This window comes from Chelonoidis abingdonii, chromosome 7, assembly GCF_003597395.2.
Source record: "Chelonoidis abingdonii isolate Lonesome George chromosome 7, CheloAbing_2.0, whole genome shotgun sequence".
NCBI classification, from domain to species: Eukaryota; Metazoa; Chordata; order Testudines; family Testudinidae; genus Chelonoidis; species Chelonoidis abingdonii.
This window is the reverse complement of record NC_133775.1, coordinates 80056089-80071142: the sequence shown is the minus strand read 5'-3', so window position 1 is coordinate 80071142 and position 15054 is coordinate 80056089. Positions and strand designations below refer to the sequence as shown.

The 15054-nt window shown below is 41.2% G+C and overlaps 1 protein-coding gene across 1 annotated transcript in view; it reads left to right on the top strand.

The window, feature by feature from the left end:
• The window catches only part of DOCK2 (dedicator of cytokinesis 2), a 538858-nt gene that overhangs the window by 496691 nt on the left and 27113 nt on the right, over nt 1-15054 (top strand). Inside the window, exons 42-44 of the mRNA XM_032803688.2 lie at nt 2193-2274; nt 5895-5979; nt 7500-7586. Of these exons, the coding sequence (XP_032659579.1) occupies nt 2193-2274; nt 5895-5979; nt 7500-7586 (254 nt within the window). The remainder of the gene's footprint in view (nt 1-2192; nt 2275-5894; nt 5980-7499; nt 7587-15054) is intronic.

Here is a 15054-nt window from a genome sequence, read left to right as displayed (position 1 = left end):
CAGTGGTGAGCAATGGCATTGGCTACCTTTAAAGTGGCTGGTTGTCTATCAGATAGCATTCCTGTCTTTTACAGGCTTTTCATTCAAGACCTTCATTAAAGGCCACATGCATGACCTCTGTGAACACTGTTCTGATTGAAACTGCCCTTGTACACCACCTGCCTTTTATAGATCCCACTGTCATTCTCTATGTCACCAGGCAGTGGCACCTTGGCTGTGGGGGTTCCTAGCCTTTGGAATGTGCTACATCATCAAATCCACCTCAGATCGTCATTCTCCACTTTATTTTGAAAAAGACTTAAAGGTATTTTGTTGTTTGGAATGTGTCTGGTAGATTGCTCACTTCTTGACTCCTTTTCCTCATGTTCTGATCTGGACCATTAGAGAGCCACGGGATTGGATCCGGATTCAAATGTCCCCAGGATTCACTGTGGGTGAGCAAAGGGTAACCAAAGAGTCAGATATTACGGTTTAAACCCAGGATTATTTTTATCTCCTTTTAAAATCTATGTATTTATTATTTGTAGGCTTCCCTATGGCAGTCATCTTTGTAGTATCTGAGTACCTCACATACATTCTTGATCTTCACACTCTAGTGAGGTAGGGAAGTAATATTACCTCCATTTTACAAATGGGGAACTGAAGCACAGAGAGACAGACAGACTTGCCCAAGATAACACTGGAACCCAGATCTCGTGAGTCCCAGTCCAGTGTCTTAATCACTAGACTATATTTCCTCTTTAAGGGTCAGAGTCTGACATCCTTGCTCAGAATAAAGAGCAACTTACTCCTAGGTAGTCCCATTTAAATGAATGGGGCTAGTCACAGAGCAAGGCACTACTACACGTAAGGAAAGATAGCAGAAATCTGACTGTAAGTTCTTGAATGAAATGTGTAAGAATATGATTTATGCCCATGCAATATTCTGTTGAAACTAAGCACCCACTTATAAAATGGAAATCTAAGACACAAGTGATACTGTGGCAGGGTGGACTAGGTCTGGAGGCCTCATGGCCCTGCATCACCCTGCCCCAGAATAGAGCAGTGAGAAGTCCTCCAGGCAGCCTAGAGGGGGCTGCTGGAGTGACCAATAAGAGGCCAGAAGGGCCAGATAAAAGGCAAGTAGCAGAGCAGAGCCTTCAGTTGCTGTGTGGAGCTTGATCAGAGAGGACCAGGTGCCTGGCTGGCTAGGGGAACAGCAGGACTGTGGATAACTCACTGCAGAGAGCACACCAGACAGAACTGGGCCCAGCAGAGGCTGCCAAAGACCAGGTGCCTGGATGGATGGATAGAGTAGCAGCAGGACCATGAAAAGGTCAGTGCAGGCAGGCTGAGCCCAGGGGACTGATCCCAAGACCTGGCCAGACCAGATGAGGAGCACTGAGATGGGCCCTGCAGACTGAGCCCAGGGAGGGCTGCTGAAAAAGGCACCAGCTGAGGGTACCAAAATGGACTCCGGATCGGTAGCTGTAGAAGGCAGTACCTCGGGGAAGAAGCCTAAGAACTATGGTGCCATACCAGGGCTGTGATAAGAACTCAGGACTGTATACCCCGGAAAGGGGGACAGTGTGTGCGGCTCGGCCAGAAACTCAGCTGGGAAGACCAGAAGAGAGAGCCAGGGGCCAGGGGGTGCTTGCAAGAGGCAGGCACCACCCTGATGTAAGACCAAAAAAGAAAAGCAGGCTCACACCAACCTAACTGAGAGAAAGAGAGCCATCTACAAGAGGTGGGGGCCACCCCCCCCCCCGTGAAAGAACTGTGTTTGTGGGCACTATCAGCCAGAGAACAGGGGCCATGCACAAGAGGCAGGTGCCGACCCTGTTACAGACACAGTAATTTGGACAAAGATCTAAAAGTTGAAACATCATGACATTTTGCCAATTGATGCCATGCGCTATACCTATGTCAAAGTTAAGTAATGAAAATATTTGTATCAAATAGTCTCTGTTTTGTAATACAATAAACTATTCAGTGTGATAAATTAACTCAGGCACTCTAACCTAACAGTAAACCTACTCAGATAACTGATACCATATTGTATATATCTCAAAATTAGTCTGTTTTTTCAGTGTTAATGCCAAATATTTCCTCTCTAGAATCAAAATCTTAGGAAGATAGCTCTTGGACAATATGTTCTTTGTTTTCCAGGCTACATGATATCTGTCATATGTCCTTAACCTGTATGATTTTAGACATTCAGTGTTTTACTGTGCAACCAGTTTTGGAGGAGCATACCAGATTCAAAAATAAGCCAGTACCTGATCAAATCATAAAGTAAGTTTATTTTTGTTGGATAAATTTTACCATAAAAGGTGTGAGAGTCTGGGTTAATAGTCTAAGGAGAACTAATTAGTTTATTAATACAGCCAATTTATTGGTGAGCCAAGGTGCATTCACTTATCTCAGTTACTAAATTTATCTTTTCTGACATTTCAGAGAACCTCATCAGCTATCAAAACACTATCGTATGTTTACAGAAAAAGCCCAGCTTACTCTGGCTATGTGGCCAAATTCTGTTCTAATATATACGCACTGCAGCTTCATTGATTTCAGTGGGACTGAAAGTTTGTGTGCCAGGATAGTGTTTTGCCACAGTCTGCTTTTCTTCCTAAAACGCAGGTCTCAGCCTCTTATCCCAGTTCCCGGGGGAAATTGCAGGGGATGGAGGATGTGTTTTTTTTCTAGAACAGAACATGAATTTGTATACTTGTCTGATCTCCAAATCAATGCCACTGTTTTTGCTAATACTCTTCCTCACAGCCTATAGGGAGAGGTGCAATGGGAATCGGAAGCAAACAAACATTAGTTCTTTCAAATTCCCTCCAGACACTGCTTATTTAAAGCATTGGCTAAGAGCAGCAGCAATAGGGAACTAGGGATAGGTTTAGATTAAAAGAAGATCTACCTGGCTCGTAGCAATAACCACCTAAACAAACACACACAGGTGAGCACTGGGGACAGCAGAACCAATATTAGTAGAGGAGCAGAGGCAGGTCCAGTTTAAAAACTACTTTATATGCCATTGTAGCCTCAGGGACATTGCTCCTCTCCCTCTCTTCCCAGTGATGTCACCTCTGGTGGTTTCAGCAACACCAAGACAGCATCTCTACAACTGCTGCCTTTCTGTTCTTCCACCATTCAGAGAGCCCCGGAGCTCCAGGAACAGTCACACCACTCATCTTGCTTGCCCTTCCTGCCTGAGACAGCCGCTGTCACCTCTGAGCATTAAAACTCATTAGTGTTTGCATGGCACTCTCTTACTTTCTATAATTTTCCCAACATGACTACTCATAATTATTTTGGGGTCCTTCCTGACACCTTCCTTCCCTGCTTATCCTCTCCTGAGCAATATTTTCTTCTGGCTCTTCCCTCAGAAGCCTGCTCCCTGAATTTGTAGACTGGGGAGGGAGAATCCTGCTGCCACCTGGTGTCCCAGGGTATGTGGATCTTCCTCCTAAGTCCAAGTCTGGATTGGATTCATGTACCTCACCTCCCTCTGTATCCAGTTGCGGGGATTCACAGTGCTCCTGGGAAGTCTTTTGTTCCCGGAGACTGGCTCCATCCCCCTAAAACTCTTCCTTCCCAGAAACATACCTGGGTCCTGATGTCCCACATGTTAATAATCATCTAGCTGATCCAGTTTCAGATCTCTTATTGCTACTTGTAGTCATAGGAAAGAGTAGTCAAAACTGAATTCCCTTTTCAGTGTGCCCTTACTATTGAAGTAAGGCAGATAATTGTAAAGCACAGCTTAGCGTAGAGGTGAATTGCTGGTGTTCCTTGTATTGGTTTAGAAGGCTTTGATTCAACAGGAAGAAAAATGTATATCTTTAATGGAGTGGAAATATGCTAGCTTGGTTCAAATCTGCTCTCAGGAGCAACTTTCACCCAACCTATTCAGCTGTCATATATGGCAAGGATATTAGCACTATACATGCTCTCCTTGGAACTGATAAGTGATAGGTAACATCTTTCTTTTCAGGAATACTCAGATAATAGCCAATTATCCTTATCTTCTTAGTCTAATCCTGTTCAGGCAGCTTAGCAGAACTGTAAGACTCAGTGATATCTTCTTAGTTGAATAAAAGGGTCTTGATTCTTAGCTAAGAGAATTTTCTGGAAGCAATGTGAGGCAGCTGCATTTTGCTTGAGAAGGAGATGTCACGCAGTTCCACATTTGAAGGAATGTGGGGGTTACCTTTAACAATATTGGCATTAAGTCTCTTCAGAAAGAAGGCTGAAAGTTCAACAGCTTTTTATTATCTTATTAAATACAGTTAGAATCCATTGCCTGGCTCCTTCTGATTTATAAACTGTTCCATGGGCTTTTGTTACATTCAGAATGGATTACTGCAATTCTTTGTCTGCAGGTTTGTCAGTAGCATCTTTACAGATATTGCAACTAGTCCAGAATGCAATAGCATGAATGAGCCCACCTAAAACTAAAAGGATGGGAACAAGCACATTTCTCTTATTTTGAGATGAAATGTAATTTGTTGCTCCCAGTTTCAACTTGAATTTATTTTATAATTGGTGACTGACAAGCACCTCAGTGAATCTGTCCCTCTTTCACTGGACTTTAAAGTCACTGCAGTGCCAGCCATAGTTTGAACTTGGTGACTGTAAGACTCTTGAAATCCTCTACATGAAGGAAAATCTTTTGCCTAATTTAAGATTTTGTAATCATGTCTCAGCTGCAGAACTCAGTCAGGCTGCGCTAAATTTCTTCTACCCATAATAGGAAGGATTTATTTTTGAGGAGGGTACTTGTAACTATAATTCTTATTTGTAAGAGGTGATTTTAGTGTATTTGAAAATTTCTGTCCTAAGAGGGGCTATATAAAATTATTTGAATTGATATGCCTCTTTAATCAGTGTGATTTAGTAAAGAGGTGATTTCAGTGGTTGTCACCTAGTTCAGGAATCATACACTCCCAATAATGAGCAAAATGAGAGTGCTCTTTGGCCAGATTCGGCCCTTTGTTTTCTAAGCCTATTCTGCCAAAATACGAGATCATTTCTGAAGTTCTTTCTGGAAATATTTATATAAATTGCACCTAGACCTATAACATTGACTTTGCAAGGCAAAAACAGTCTCTGCTTGGCTTTACTTTAAATTGAATTCCTATGAATAAATAGTCTCCTGGGCAATACAATATTTAAAGGGCCAGGACTGTATGTTTTGTGTTCTTTTCAAGTTACCTCCAATCCTCTATAATTATATTTTAAAGTGATTGGGGCGGAGGGCGCTGTATATCCCGTTTGCAGTGCAACAGTAGTTAAAGATTATTTTTTAGCTAAGGAGATCATAGTATGAAAATGCACTGGATGCTACTGGTGTATTCGACCTTGATATTCCATTTCTGTTAGATTTTATTCAAAATCCATCCATATGTGAAAAGAAATAGTTGTTTATGGCTTCACATGTGTTATAAGCAGAATTATCAGGAGATATGATCAACTGATTTGGCATGGGACGTGTTTGAACAAGCACACATTTAAGTCCAAAACAAAATATCATCTACTCCATTTGATCACTTAGTGTTCTTAACAATATACAGTGCTTTGTGGGTCAATCCATAAAACATAATTCACAGGTGGGTGTCAATAAAAGCAAAAACCTCCTCTACAGCTTTCCCTAAGTATTTCAGCCATATTCTGAACCGCCCACATCCTCCAGGTCACAGTCGAGGCACATCAGTGATGAAACTTAATGCTACTCTCCCTGTTTGGTGGATAAATGGTTTCAGTTTTCCATACTGTTACTGCTGCACTTTTCATGAACACTAAATGACACTTAATTTAAAATCAGACAAAAAGAAAACCAGTTACTTTGATGGTGGGATCCAGCTGTGCTTGAATTATGTGTTTTACATCTTCTTTAAATCTTTCAGCTTTTACAAATCCAACTATGTTCAACGATTCCACTACTCAAGACCAGTCAGGAAAGGATCTGTTGACCCTGAAAATGAATTTGCTGTAAGTAACTTTTTGACATGGGAGCATCTTTGTAAAACATGTTGGAGTTGGTGTGGTTGTGAATTCAGAGCTTAATCCTTTAATAGTCATTCCTAACTGCCCCACTATGGAAGGGCTAGTTTCAAGATCTGAAACAACCTATTTTCATTTCAACTACAGTACAATTTAAATCTAGGACTTCTCTATTTCTACACTACTTTTCAACATATTCTCGTTTTACATTTCCTAATTTGTACCCTAATTTCCCATTTTATTATCGTAATACCTCATTGTTTGAATTTTAGGTAAAACTTCTAGGTTAAGTAAGTTAAATACAGTTTGGATATGCAGGAAAGTTCTCTAGTAAAATTTTCTATTGTTAAACAAGACAAAATATAAATACATATCAATAAAATGCATCACCACTAGTACTTAATAACTGCTCCACTCATAAGCTACCCATATGCGCTAAGGAGTGTAAATTGTCTGTTTTTATCGCTCATGTGAAGTGCTGAGTACTTGTATATGCCATACTGACTCACATCAGCTGTTCAGTAATGCAACAACTACAAATAATGTTTATAGTTTTAATACACTTTGAGATCTACAAGTGCTATAAATTATGTGATTTTTATAATGTCATATACAGCAGTGTGGTAAGTTTTCTTTCTTTAGAGGAATAAATATATAAAGTTTTATTATATCATAAAATTGTACAGTTGAGAGCTGTCAGGATATTGGTGGGGAAAACAAGTTAGGTTTTCAGATTTGGAAGAGCACCTCATTTCAAAATTGTAAGAAGCACTTAAATTATTTGTATTGTTCTGATCAGAGACTAACAGCACTAGCTAGTGATAGGTCTTGTGTGGGCAGGGACTGTACACGCTGTCCCAAACCCAGAGCACATGACACTAGCTGCATCCTGTGCTCCCAGTTCTAGAACTTTAACATCCTGGCATGGTGATGTGGAATGAGTCTGAGAATCAGACACTGTAGTAGCACATGGTACTTTTTGAGGAAGGTAGATATTAGTATTTCTGTTTTACATATGAGGCAGTTGAGACAGAGAACCTGTATCTGCATTAGACCTATTGTTAAAATTTCCCACTGTTACTACCACCAACTTGGCTCCTCCTGGTAACAATAATAAGAGGAACATTAGGGTAGGCAGGCTATTAGTAGTTTAATCCACCATGTTGTCTAACCCGCTTACAGCAACGAAGTGGTTAAAATTCTGGCACTCTGATACAGAACTCCTACTGCTGGTAGGACCAGTTGTTTTCCTTAAAGTTTCTTAATTCAGAGTAAAGAAGGCCAGAGTAAGTGATTTGCCAGAGATCACACAGTCAATAGTGGCAGAATTGGGAATAGAAATTTGAGGGTTCCTTACCTTGTATAGACTGACACAAATTAGTCTGTGTCATTTTTCTACTTAACCTTTTTTTTTTTTTTTTTTTTGCACTGTAATTTCTATCAACTTCTATCCTGAAAAGACTAAGGTTTCAATCCTGTATTCTCTTTTTTTTTTTTTTTTTAAACAGTCTATGTGGATTGAGAGAACATCGTTTGTTACAGCTTACAAACTTCCTGGAATTCTGCGTTGGTTTGAGGTTGTCTCCATGTCACAGGTGAGTATTTACATGCTAAGTATCCTGATAAACAAATTAATTTATATAAATGTAGTGTAGCAGTTCTAACACAGACCGATTTTCAGATTAAATGGTTCAATTGTTTATCTATTTTTATTTTCTAAATCTACTCGCAAGACTGCTACTCTGTACATTTTAGGTTTTTTTGTCAAATCCCTGCAAGCTACATGGAAACTATTTAAAAACCTCATAATAGAAGCTCAAACTATATGTATACCCCAAATAAAAAAAATGCCACTATGGCTAAACAGCAGAGTGAAAGAGGCGGTTAGAGGCAAAAAGGCAATCTTTAAGAACTGCCAGTCAAACCCTATAGAGGAAAAACAGAAAGAAGCATAAACTCTGGCAAGTCAAATGCAAAAGTATAATTAGGCAGGTCAAAAAAGAATTTGCTGAGCAACTAACAATAGACACAAAAACTAACAAAAAAAAAATTAAGTACATCAGAAGTAGGAAGCCTGCCAACAATCAGAGGCCACTGGGGGTACATCTACATGGGATTAAAAGACCTACAGCATGGCTGTGGCTGGCCCGGGCAGGTGACTCAAGCTGCCACGACTTGAACTTTGGGGCTTATTTGGGCCCAGGCTGGAGACTGAGTTCTCACAGCATCCCAGAGCTCTGGCTCCGGCCCAAGTCTGAACAGATACATAGCAATTTTTCAGCACTGAAACTCTAGCCCCACTGGCCTAAGACAGCTGACCCAGGCCAGCTGTAAGTTTTTTATCCCTGTGTAGACAAACCCTAGATGATCAAGGTGCTAAAGGATCACTCAAGGAAGATGGAGCTGTTGCACAGAAGCTAAATGAATTATTTGCATTGGTCTTTTCTGCAGCGGATGTGAGCAATATTCGCACACCTGAGCCATTCTTTTAAGGTGACAAATCTAGGGTGACAGACTGAGATGTCAGAGGTAGTTTTGGAATAAATAGATAAATTAAACATTAATAAGTTACTAGGACCAGATGGTATTCACCCAAGGAATCTGAAGCAACTTAATTATGAAATTGCAGAATTAACAATTCTGGTATGTAACTTATCACTTAAATCAGTGGCTGTCCCAGATGACTGCAGGATACCTAATGTAATACTGATCTTTTTAAAAAGGCTTTAGAGGAAATTCTGGCAATTACAGTGTGATAAGCCTATTTTCAGTACCAGACAAACTGGTTGAAACTGTAGTAAAGAACAGCATTATCAGACACATAGATGAACACGATATGTTGGGGAAGAGTCAGTATAACTTTTGTAAAGGGAAATCATGCCTCACCAATCTTTTAGAACTCTTTGACTGGAGTCAACAAGTGTGTGGACAAATGTGATCCAGCAGAGATAGTGTTCATGGATTTTCAAAAAGCCTTTGACAAGGTCCCTCACCAAAGTAAGCAGTCCTGGGATAAGAGGGAAGATCTTCTTGAGGATCAGTAACTGGTTAAAAGATAGGAAACAAATGGCAGGAATAAATAGGATACTGGACTACATGGACTCTCTATGTCCATTATTATGTTCTTCTATTGCTGCGGTAAGTGGTTGTTAGTTTTTTACCAGTTTCTGGTAAAATATTAACCAATATTTGTGGAGTGCAAAAGTTGTCTCTTTCACCAACAGAAGATGGTCTAATAAAAAAGATATTACCTCACCCACGTTGTGTGTGTCATGGAAAACATAACATTTTGACATTTTATTGACAATGAGTGAAACATCTATGTAAAAGGTAGAAGATATCTTGCCTGACAATTTTTCTACCAGATTTTGATAGAATCTCTACTTTAGTGTAATCATAGAATCATGGAATATTAGGGTTGGAAGAGACCTCAGGAGGTCATCTAGTCCAATCCCCTGCTCAAAGCAGGACCAACATCATCCCAGCCAGGGCTTTGTCAAGCTGGGCCTTAAACTTCTAATGATAGAAATTCCACCACCTCCCTAGGCAGGGCTGGCTCCAGGCACCAGCACAGCAAGCAGGTGCTTCGGGCAGCCAAGGGGAAGGGGTGGCACATCCAGCTCCTTGGTGGCAATTCGGCATCGCGGCCCTGGGTCCCTCTCGGAGGGAAGGACCTGCCACCGAAGGGCCGCTGAAAAAGAAAGCAGCATGGTGGAGCTGCCGCCAAAGTGCCGCCGATCACGGCTTTTTTCTCTTTCCCCTGCTTGGGGCAGCAAAAACCCTGGAGCTGGCCCTGTCCCTAGGTAACCCATTCCAGTGCTTCACCACCCTGCTAGTGTTTCCTAATATCCAGCCTAGACCTCCCCCACTGCAACTTGAAACCATTGCTTCTTGTTCTGTCATCTGCCACCACTGAGAACAGCCTAGCTCCATCCTCTTTGGAACCCCTTTCAGGTAGTTGAAGGTTGCTATCAAATCCCCCCTGACTCTTCTCTTCTGCAGGCTAAATAACCCCAGTTCCCTCAGCCTCTCCTCGTAAGTCATGTGCCCCAGCCCCCTCATCATTTTTGTTGCCCTCCGCTGGACACTCTCCAATTTGTCCACATCCCTTCTATAGTGGGGGGGGCCAAATCTGGACACGGTACTCCAGGTGTGGCCTCACCAGTGCTGAATAGAGGGGAATAATCACTTCCCTCGATCTGCTGGCAATGCTCCTACTAATGCAGCCCAATATGCCGTTGACCTTCTTGGCAACGAGGGCTGACTCATATCCATAGATGAAGGTTTCTAACCATTAGAGGAGTGACGTTCTGGAACAGCCTTCCAACGGAATAGTGGGGGCAAAAGACATATCAAGATTAAGCTTGATAAGTTTATGGAGGGGATGGTATGATGGGATAGCCTAATTTTGGCAATTAAGTGATCTTTATTAGCAGGTATATATGCCCAATGGTCTGTGATGGGATGTTAGATTGGGTGAGATTTGAGTTACTACAGAGAATTCTTTCCTGGGTGTCTGGCTGGTGAGTCTTGCCCAGATGCTCAGGTTTTAGCTGGTCCCCATATTTGGGATTAGGAAGGAATTTTCCTCCAGGGCAGATTGGTAGAGGCCCTGAAGGTTTTTCGCCTTCCTTTTGGCCCAGTCCCCCGGTTTGTCTAGGGCTAAGGCACTCTGGATCCTATCCCTACCTCCAGCATATCTACCGCTCCTCCAGCTTAGTGTCATCTGCGAACTTGCTGAGGGTGCAATTCATCCCATCATCCAGATCATAAATAAAGATGCTGAACAAAACCCTGGGGCACTCCGCTTGATACCAGCTGCCAACTAGACATCGATCTGCTGATCACCACCCATTGAGCCCGACAATCTAGCCGGCTTTCTATCCATTTTACAGTCCATTCATCCAATCCATACTACTTTAACTTGCTGGCAAGAATACTGTGGGAGACCATATCAAAAGCTTTGCTAAAGTCAATATATATCACATCCACCACTTTCGCCATATCCACAGAGCCAGTTAGCTCATCATAGAAGGCAATCAGGTTGGTGAGGCATGACTTGCCCTTGGTGAATTCATGTTGACTGTTCTGATCACCTTCCTCTCCTCCAAGTGCTTCAAAATGGATTCCTTGAGGACCTGCTCCATGATTTTGCCAGGGACTGAAGTGAGGCTGACTGATCTATAGTTCCCTGGGATCTCTTTCTTCCCTTTTTTAAAATACGGGCACTATATTTGCCTTTTTCCAATCATCCAGGACCTCCCCCGATCGCCTCAAATTCAATACATTGAAATGATGGACAGCTCACTCCTGCTGTGGTTAAAGATTACAACTCATATGATAAGGTACTGTCCTGAGACTCCCTGACAAAAGAATAAATAGTCTTAAAAAATTACATTCAAGTGGTCATGGGCAAGCTTCTTGGCTTTTGGAGCGAGGGCTTATCTACACAGACACACAGTGTGCAGCAAGCCAGACTGTAAATCTACAGCACACTAGCTTTCCACACACTAACTGGCTGTTTGGACTCTGCACAAATAGTTCTGTAGTGTTAGCATGAGGTAGCAGGCTCCTCCAGATTTACTCCCTGGCTTGCTGCACATAAAGTGTCTGTATATTCAAGCTCTGAGGTATTGTTGGTACATGATGGGCCAAAGAAGTGCTGGGAATTGCTAGTACAAAAATAATTTGAGATTCTTTCAGTTTTACTGATTCTGACCTTCCTTGTTTTGAGGAGTTTGTCAATATTATTTGTACTTTATTTCAGTTTTTACCTGCTGTAATTGCACAAAAATAGTTCTCAACATCATACTTATTACACTCCCCTTGAATTGACACTGGTGATCTGAGATCATCTCAAGGAAATCGCTGTGGTGGTGACATCATAAAATGTGATGATAGTATCCCCTTTGGTAATATGGATTATAAGTTCTCAGAGGTATCCCTCTGTTTTTCTCCTAGAATGCACAAAAGAATTTGGACAATTTGAAAAATTATTGTTCAGCTATCCCTCATGTTTTTGCCTTTACTGTACAAGTGGTCACTTCTTTTCTTCAGGAGCCACCTCTATCAAAAAATAAGAAAAGAATAGAAGAAACAGTAGGCACACCTTACTCAACAGATTCCTTGTCTTCTTGTTGCTTGCAGTAAACCAGTATGGGAAACTGGGAATTAGTTCAGTGTAGCACAGAGAACTCCGCCAATCCCCACAAAATGAATACATGAGCAATAGTCAGGCTGAGGCTCAGGAGCCGCAAGTGGCTCTTTAATGTGACTCCTTGCAGCATGTGGTATTAACCCATTGTGTGATTTAATTATTAACCAATCTAAGTCGTTAACTATTCAGGATGCTTTTACTATATTATTAATCAAATTGTAGAATACTTGCTCAGTCATTTTGCTGTGAGAATAATATATATAAAATAGTAAATGAAATAATGAATTCACACGACTGTGGCTCTTTTAGGTGATGTTGATCACTAATTTGGCTCCCAAGCATCACTAGAATACACACATGTCTATGCACTAAAAGAGACAGGACCGTTAGGAAATATCTGACATGAAGCCTGAAAAAGCACTTGGTGGGGAAGAGAGTTGCCCCTCTTCCTAACCTGCTGCCTTAACTGTTTTTTTTTATTTGATCCACTAAAAATCCCATTGACCATAAAACTGGACATCACTTCAGATCCAAAATGTCCTGCTAAAAGAAATCTGGCCTATGAAGGATATAAGAGCTTGATTCAAGGGAAAGGATCATGAGTCCATCCCACAAAAGGCCTGCTCTAAACCAAATGTTCCACATGGGGAACTGTTAGTTAAATTGGAAAAGATGGGGATGAATATGAAAGTTGTAAGGTGGATAAGGAACTGGTTAAAGGGGAGACTCCAGCAGGTCGTACTGAAGGGTGAACTGTCAGGCTGGAAGGAGGTTACCTAGTGGAGTCCCTCAAGGATCAGTTTTGGGACCAATCTTTATTTAACCTTTTATTACTGACCTTGGCACAGAAGAGCGGGAATGTGCTAATAAAGTTTTGCGGATGACACAAAGCTTGGGGGGTATTGCTAACACGGAGAAAGGACCGGGATACTATACAGGAAGATCTGGACCACCTTGTAAACTGGAGTAATAGTAATAGGATGAAATATAATAGTGAAAAGTGCAAAGGTCATGCACTTAGGGATTAATAATAAGAATTTTTAGATATACATTGGGGACGCATCAGTTGGAAGCAACAGAGGAGGAGAAGGACCTTGGGTATTGGTTGATAGCAGGATGTCTATGAGCCGCCAATAGCGATATGGCCGTTAAAAAAGCAATGCGGTTTTAGGGTGTCGCATCAGGCGAGGTATTTCCAGCAAGGATAAGGAGGTGTTAGTACCGTATATAAGGCGCTGGTGAGACCCCACCTGGAATATTGTGTGCAGTTCTGGTGTCCCATGTTTAAGAAGGATGAATTCAAACTGAACAGGTTCAGAGACGGGCTACTAGGATGATCCGAGGAATGGAAAACCTGCCTTATGAAAGGAGACTCAAAGAGCTTGACTTGTTTAGCCTGGCCAAAAAGAAGGCTTTGCTGGGGGATATGCTTGCTCTATATAAATATATCAGGGGGATTAACGTTAGGGAGGGAGAGGAATTATTTAAGCTTAGTACTAATTAGGCACAAGGACAAATGGGTACAAAACTGGATATTAGGAAGTTTAGACTTGAAATTAGATGAAGGTTTTCTAACCATTAGGGGAGTGAAGTTCTGGAACAGCCTTCCTTGAGGGAAGTAGTGGGGGCAAAAGACTTATCTGGCTTTAAGACTAAAGCCTTATAAGTATATGGAGGGATGATATGATGGATAGTTAATTTGGGCAATTGATCTTGGATTATCAGCAGATAAGTCTGCTCAATGGTCTGTGAGGGATGTTGGATGGGATGGGATCTGAGTTACTGCAGAGAATTTCTTTCCTGGGTGCTGGCTGGTGAAGTCTTGCCCACATGCCAGGGTTTAGCTGATCGCCATATTTGGGATAGGGAAGGAATTTTCCTCCAGAGCGGATTGGCAGGGGCCCTGGAGGTTTTTCGCCTTCCTCTGCAACGTGGGTCATGGGTCACTTGCTGGTGGATTCTCTGCAGCTTGAGGTCTTCAAACCACAATTTTGAGGGCTTCAATAACTCAGTCATGGGTTAGGGGTTGTTATAAAAGTGGATGGGTAGGGTTCTGTGGCCTGCTTGTGCAGGAGGTCAGACTAGATGATCATATTGGTCCCTTCTGACCTACGAGTCTATGAGTCTAAATGGAAGCCCTGATTAATACTGCCAGCTGCACAGAAATGGAATGGGAAGTTTTTATTGCTGCTTCAGACCCATATTAGAACTATCACAGCAAGTTAAAATCTTTACATCTTGAGTGTTCTATAAATTTTATAAAGTACAACTCAGGTGGTTATTAACAGTCAGGAATTGGAATTCCATTGCTTAGCCAAGTATGGCTTTTATAGCCTAAAAGAACACAGGAGATTTAATACTTAGAAAACCTGTGGACCTCAAAGTTTGGCCAGCTTCATTGAAAAGTTTTAGCTGAGGCTCAACTCTAGACAGACCCCTTCATTTTTCAGCAGTGCAAAAGAATGGTTATTTATTTTGAGATGGAAACATACAGAAAACTTAGTGATTTTGTTTGAGTTGAAGCCCTGTGAACTGTAATACTTTGACTAAAACAATTTAAATTTAAATGGCTGAATTTCACAGAACTCAATGTACATTTCAGAGTATTATATTTAAATATTATATACTGTATATAGGCCAATTATAAATATTATCTGGTTTCCTTCTTATATGTCACATTCATCAACATATTAGGCTCATATTGTAAAATCCCCACAAAGGTTTTGCCTTCAGGAAAAACTGCATTTTAAAAATATTTCCTTGGAAACTTATATTTATAACCAAGTATAGAGATGTGAGTATGAGACTGTCAAATTAAGATTCATTCTTAAAAGAAAAACTTCCTTATGTATGTTAATAGCAATATCCTAAATTATTGCAAAGAAAAATAAAATCTAATTTCCTTT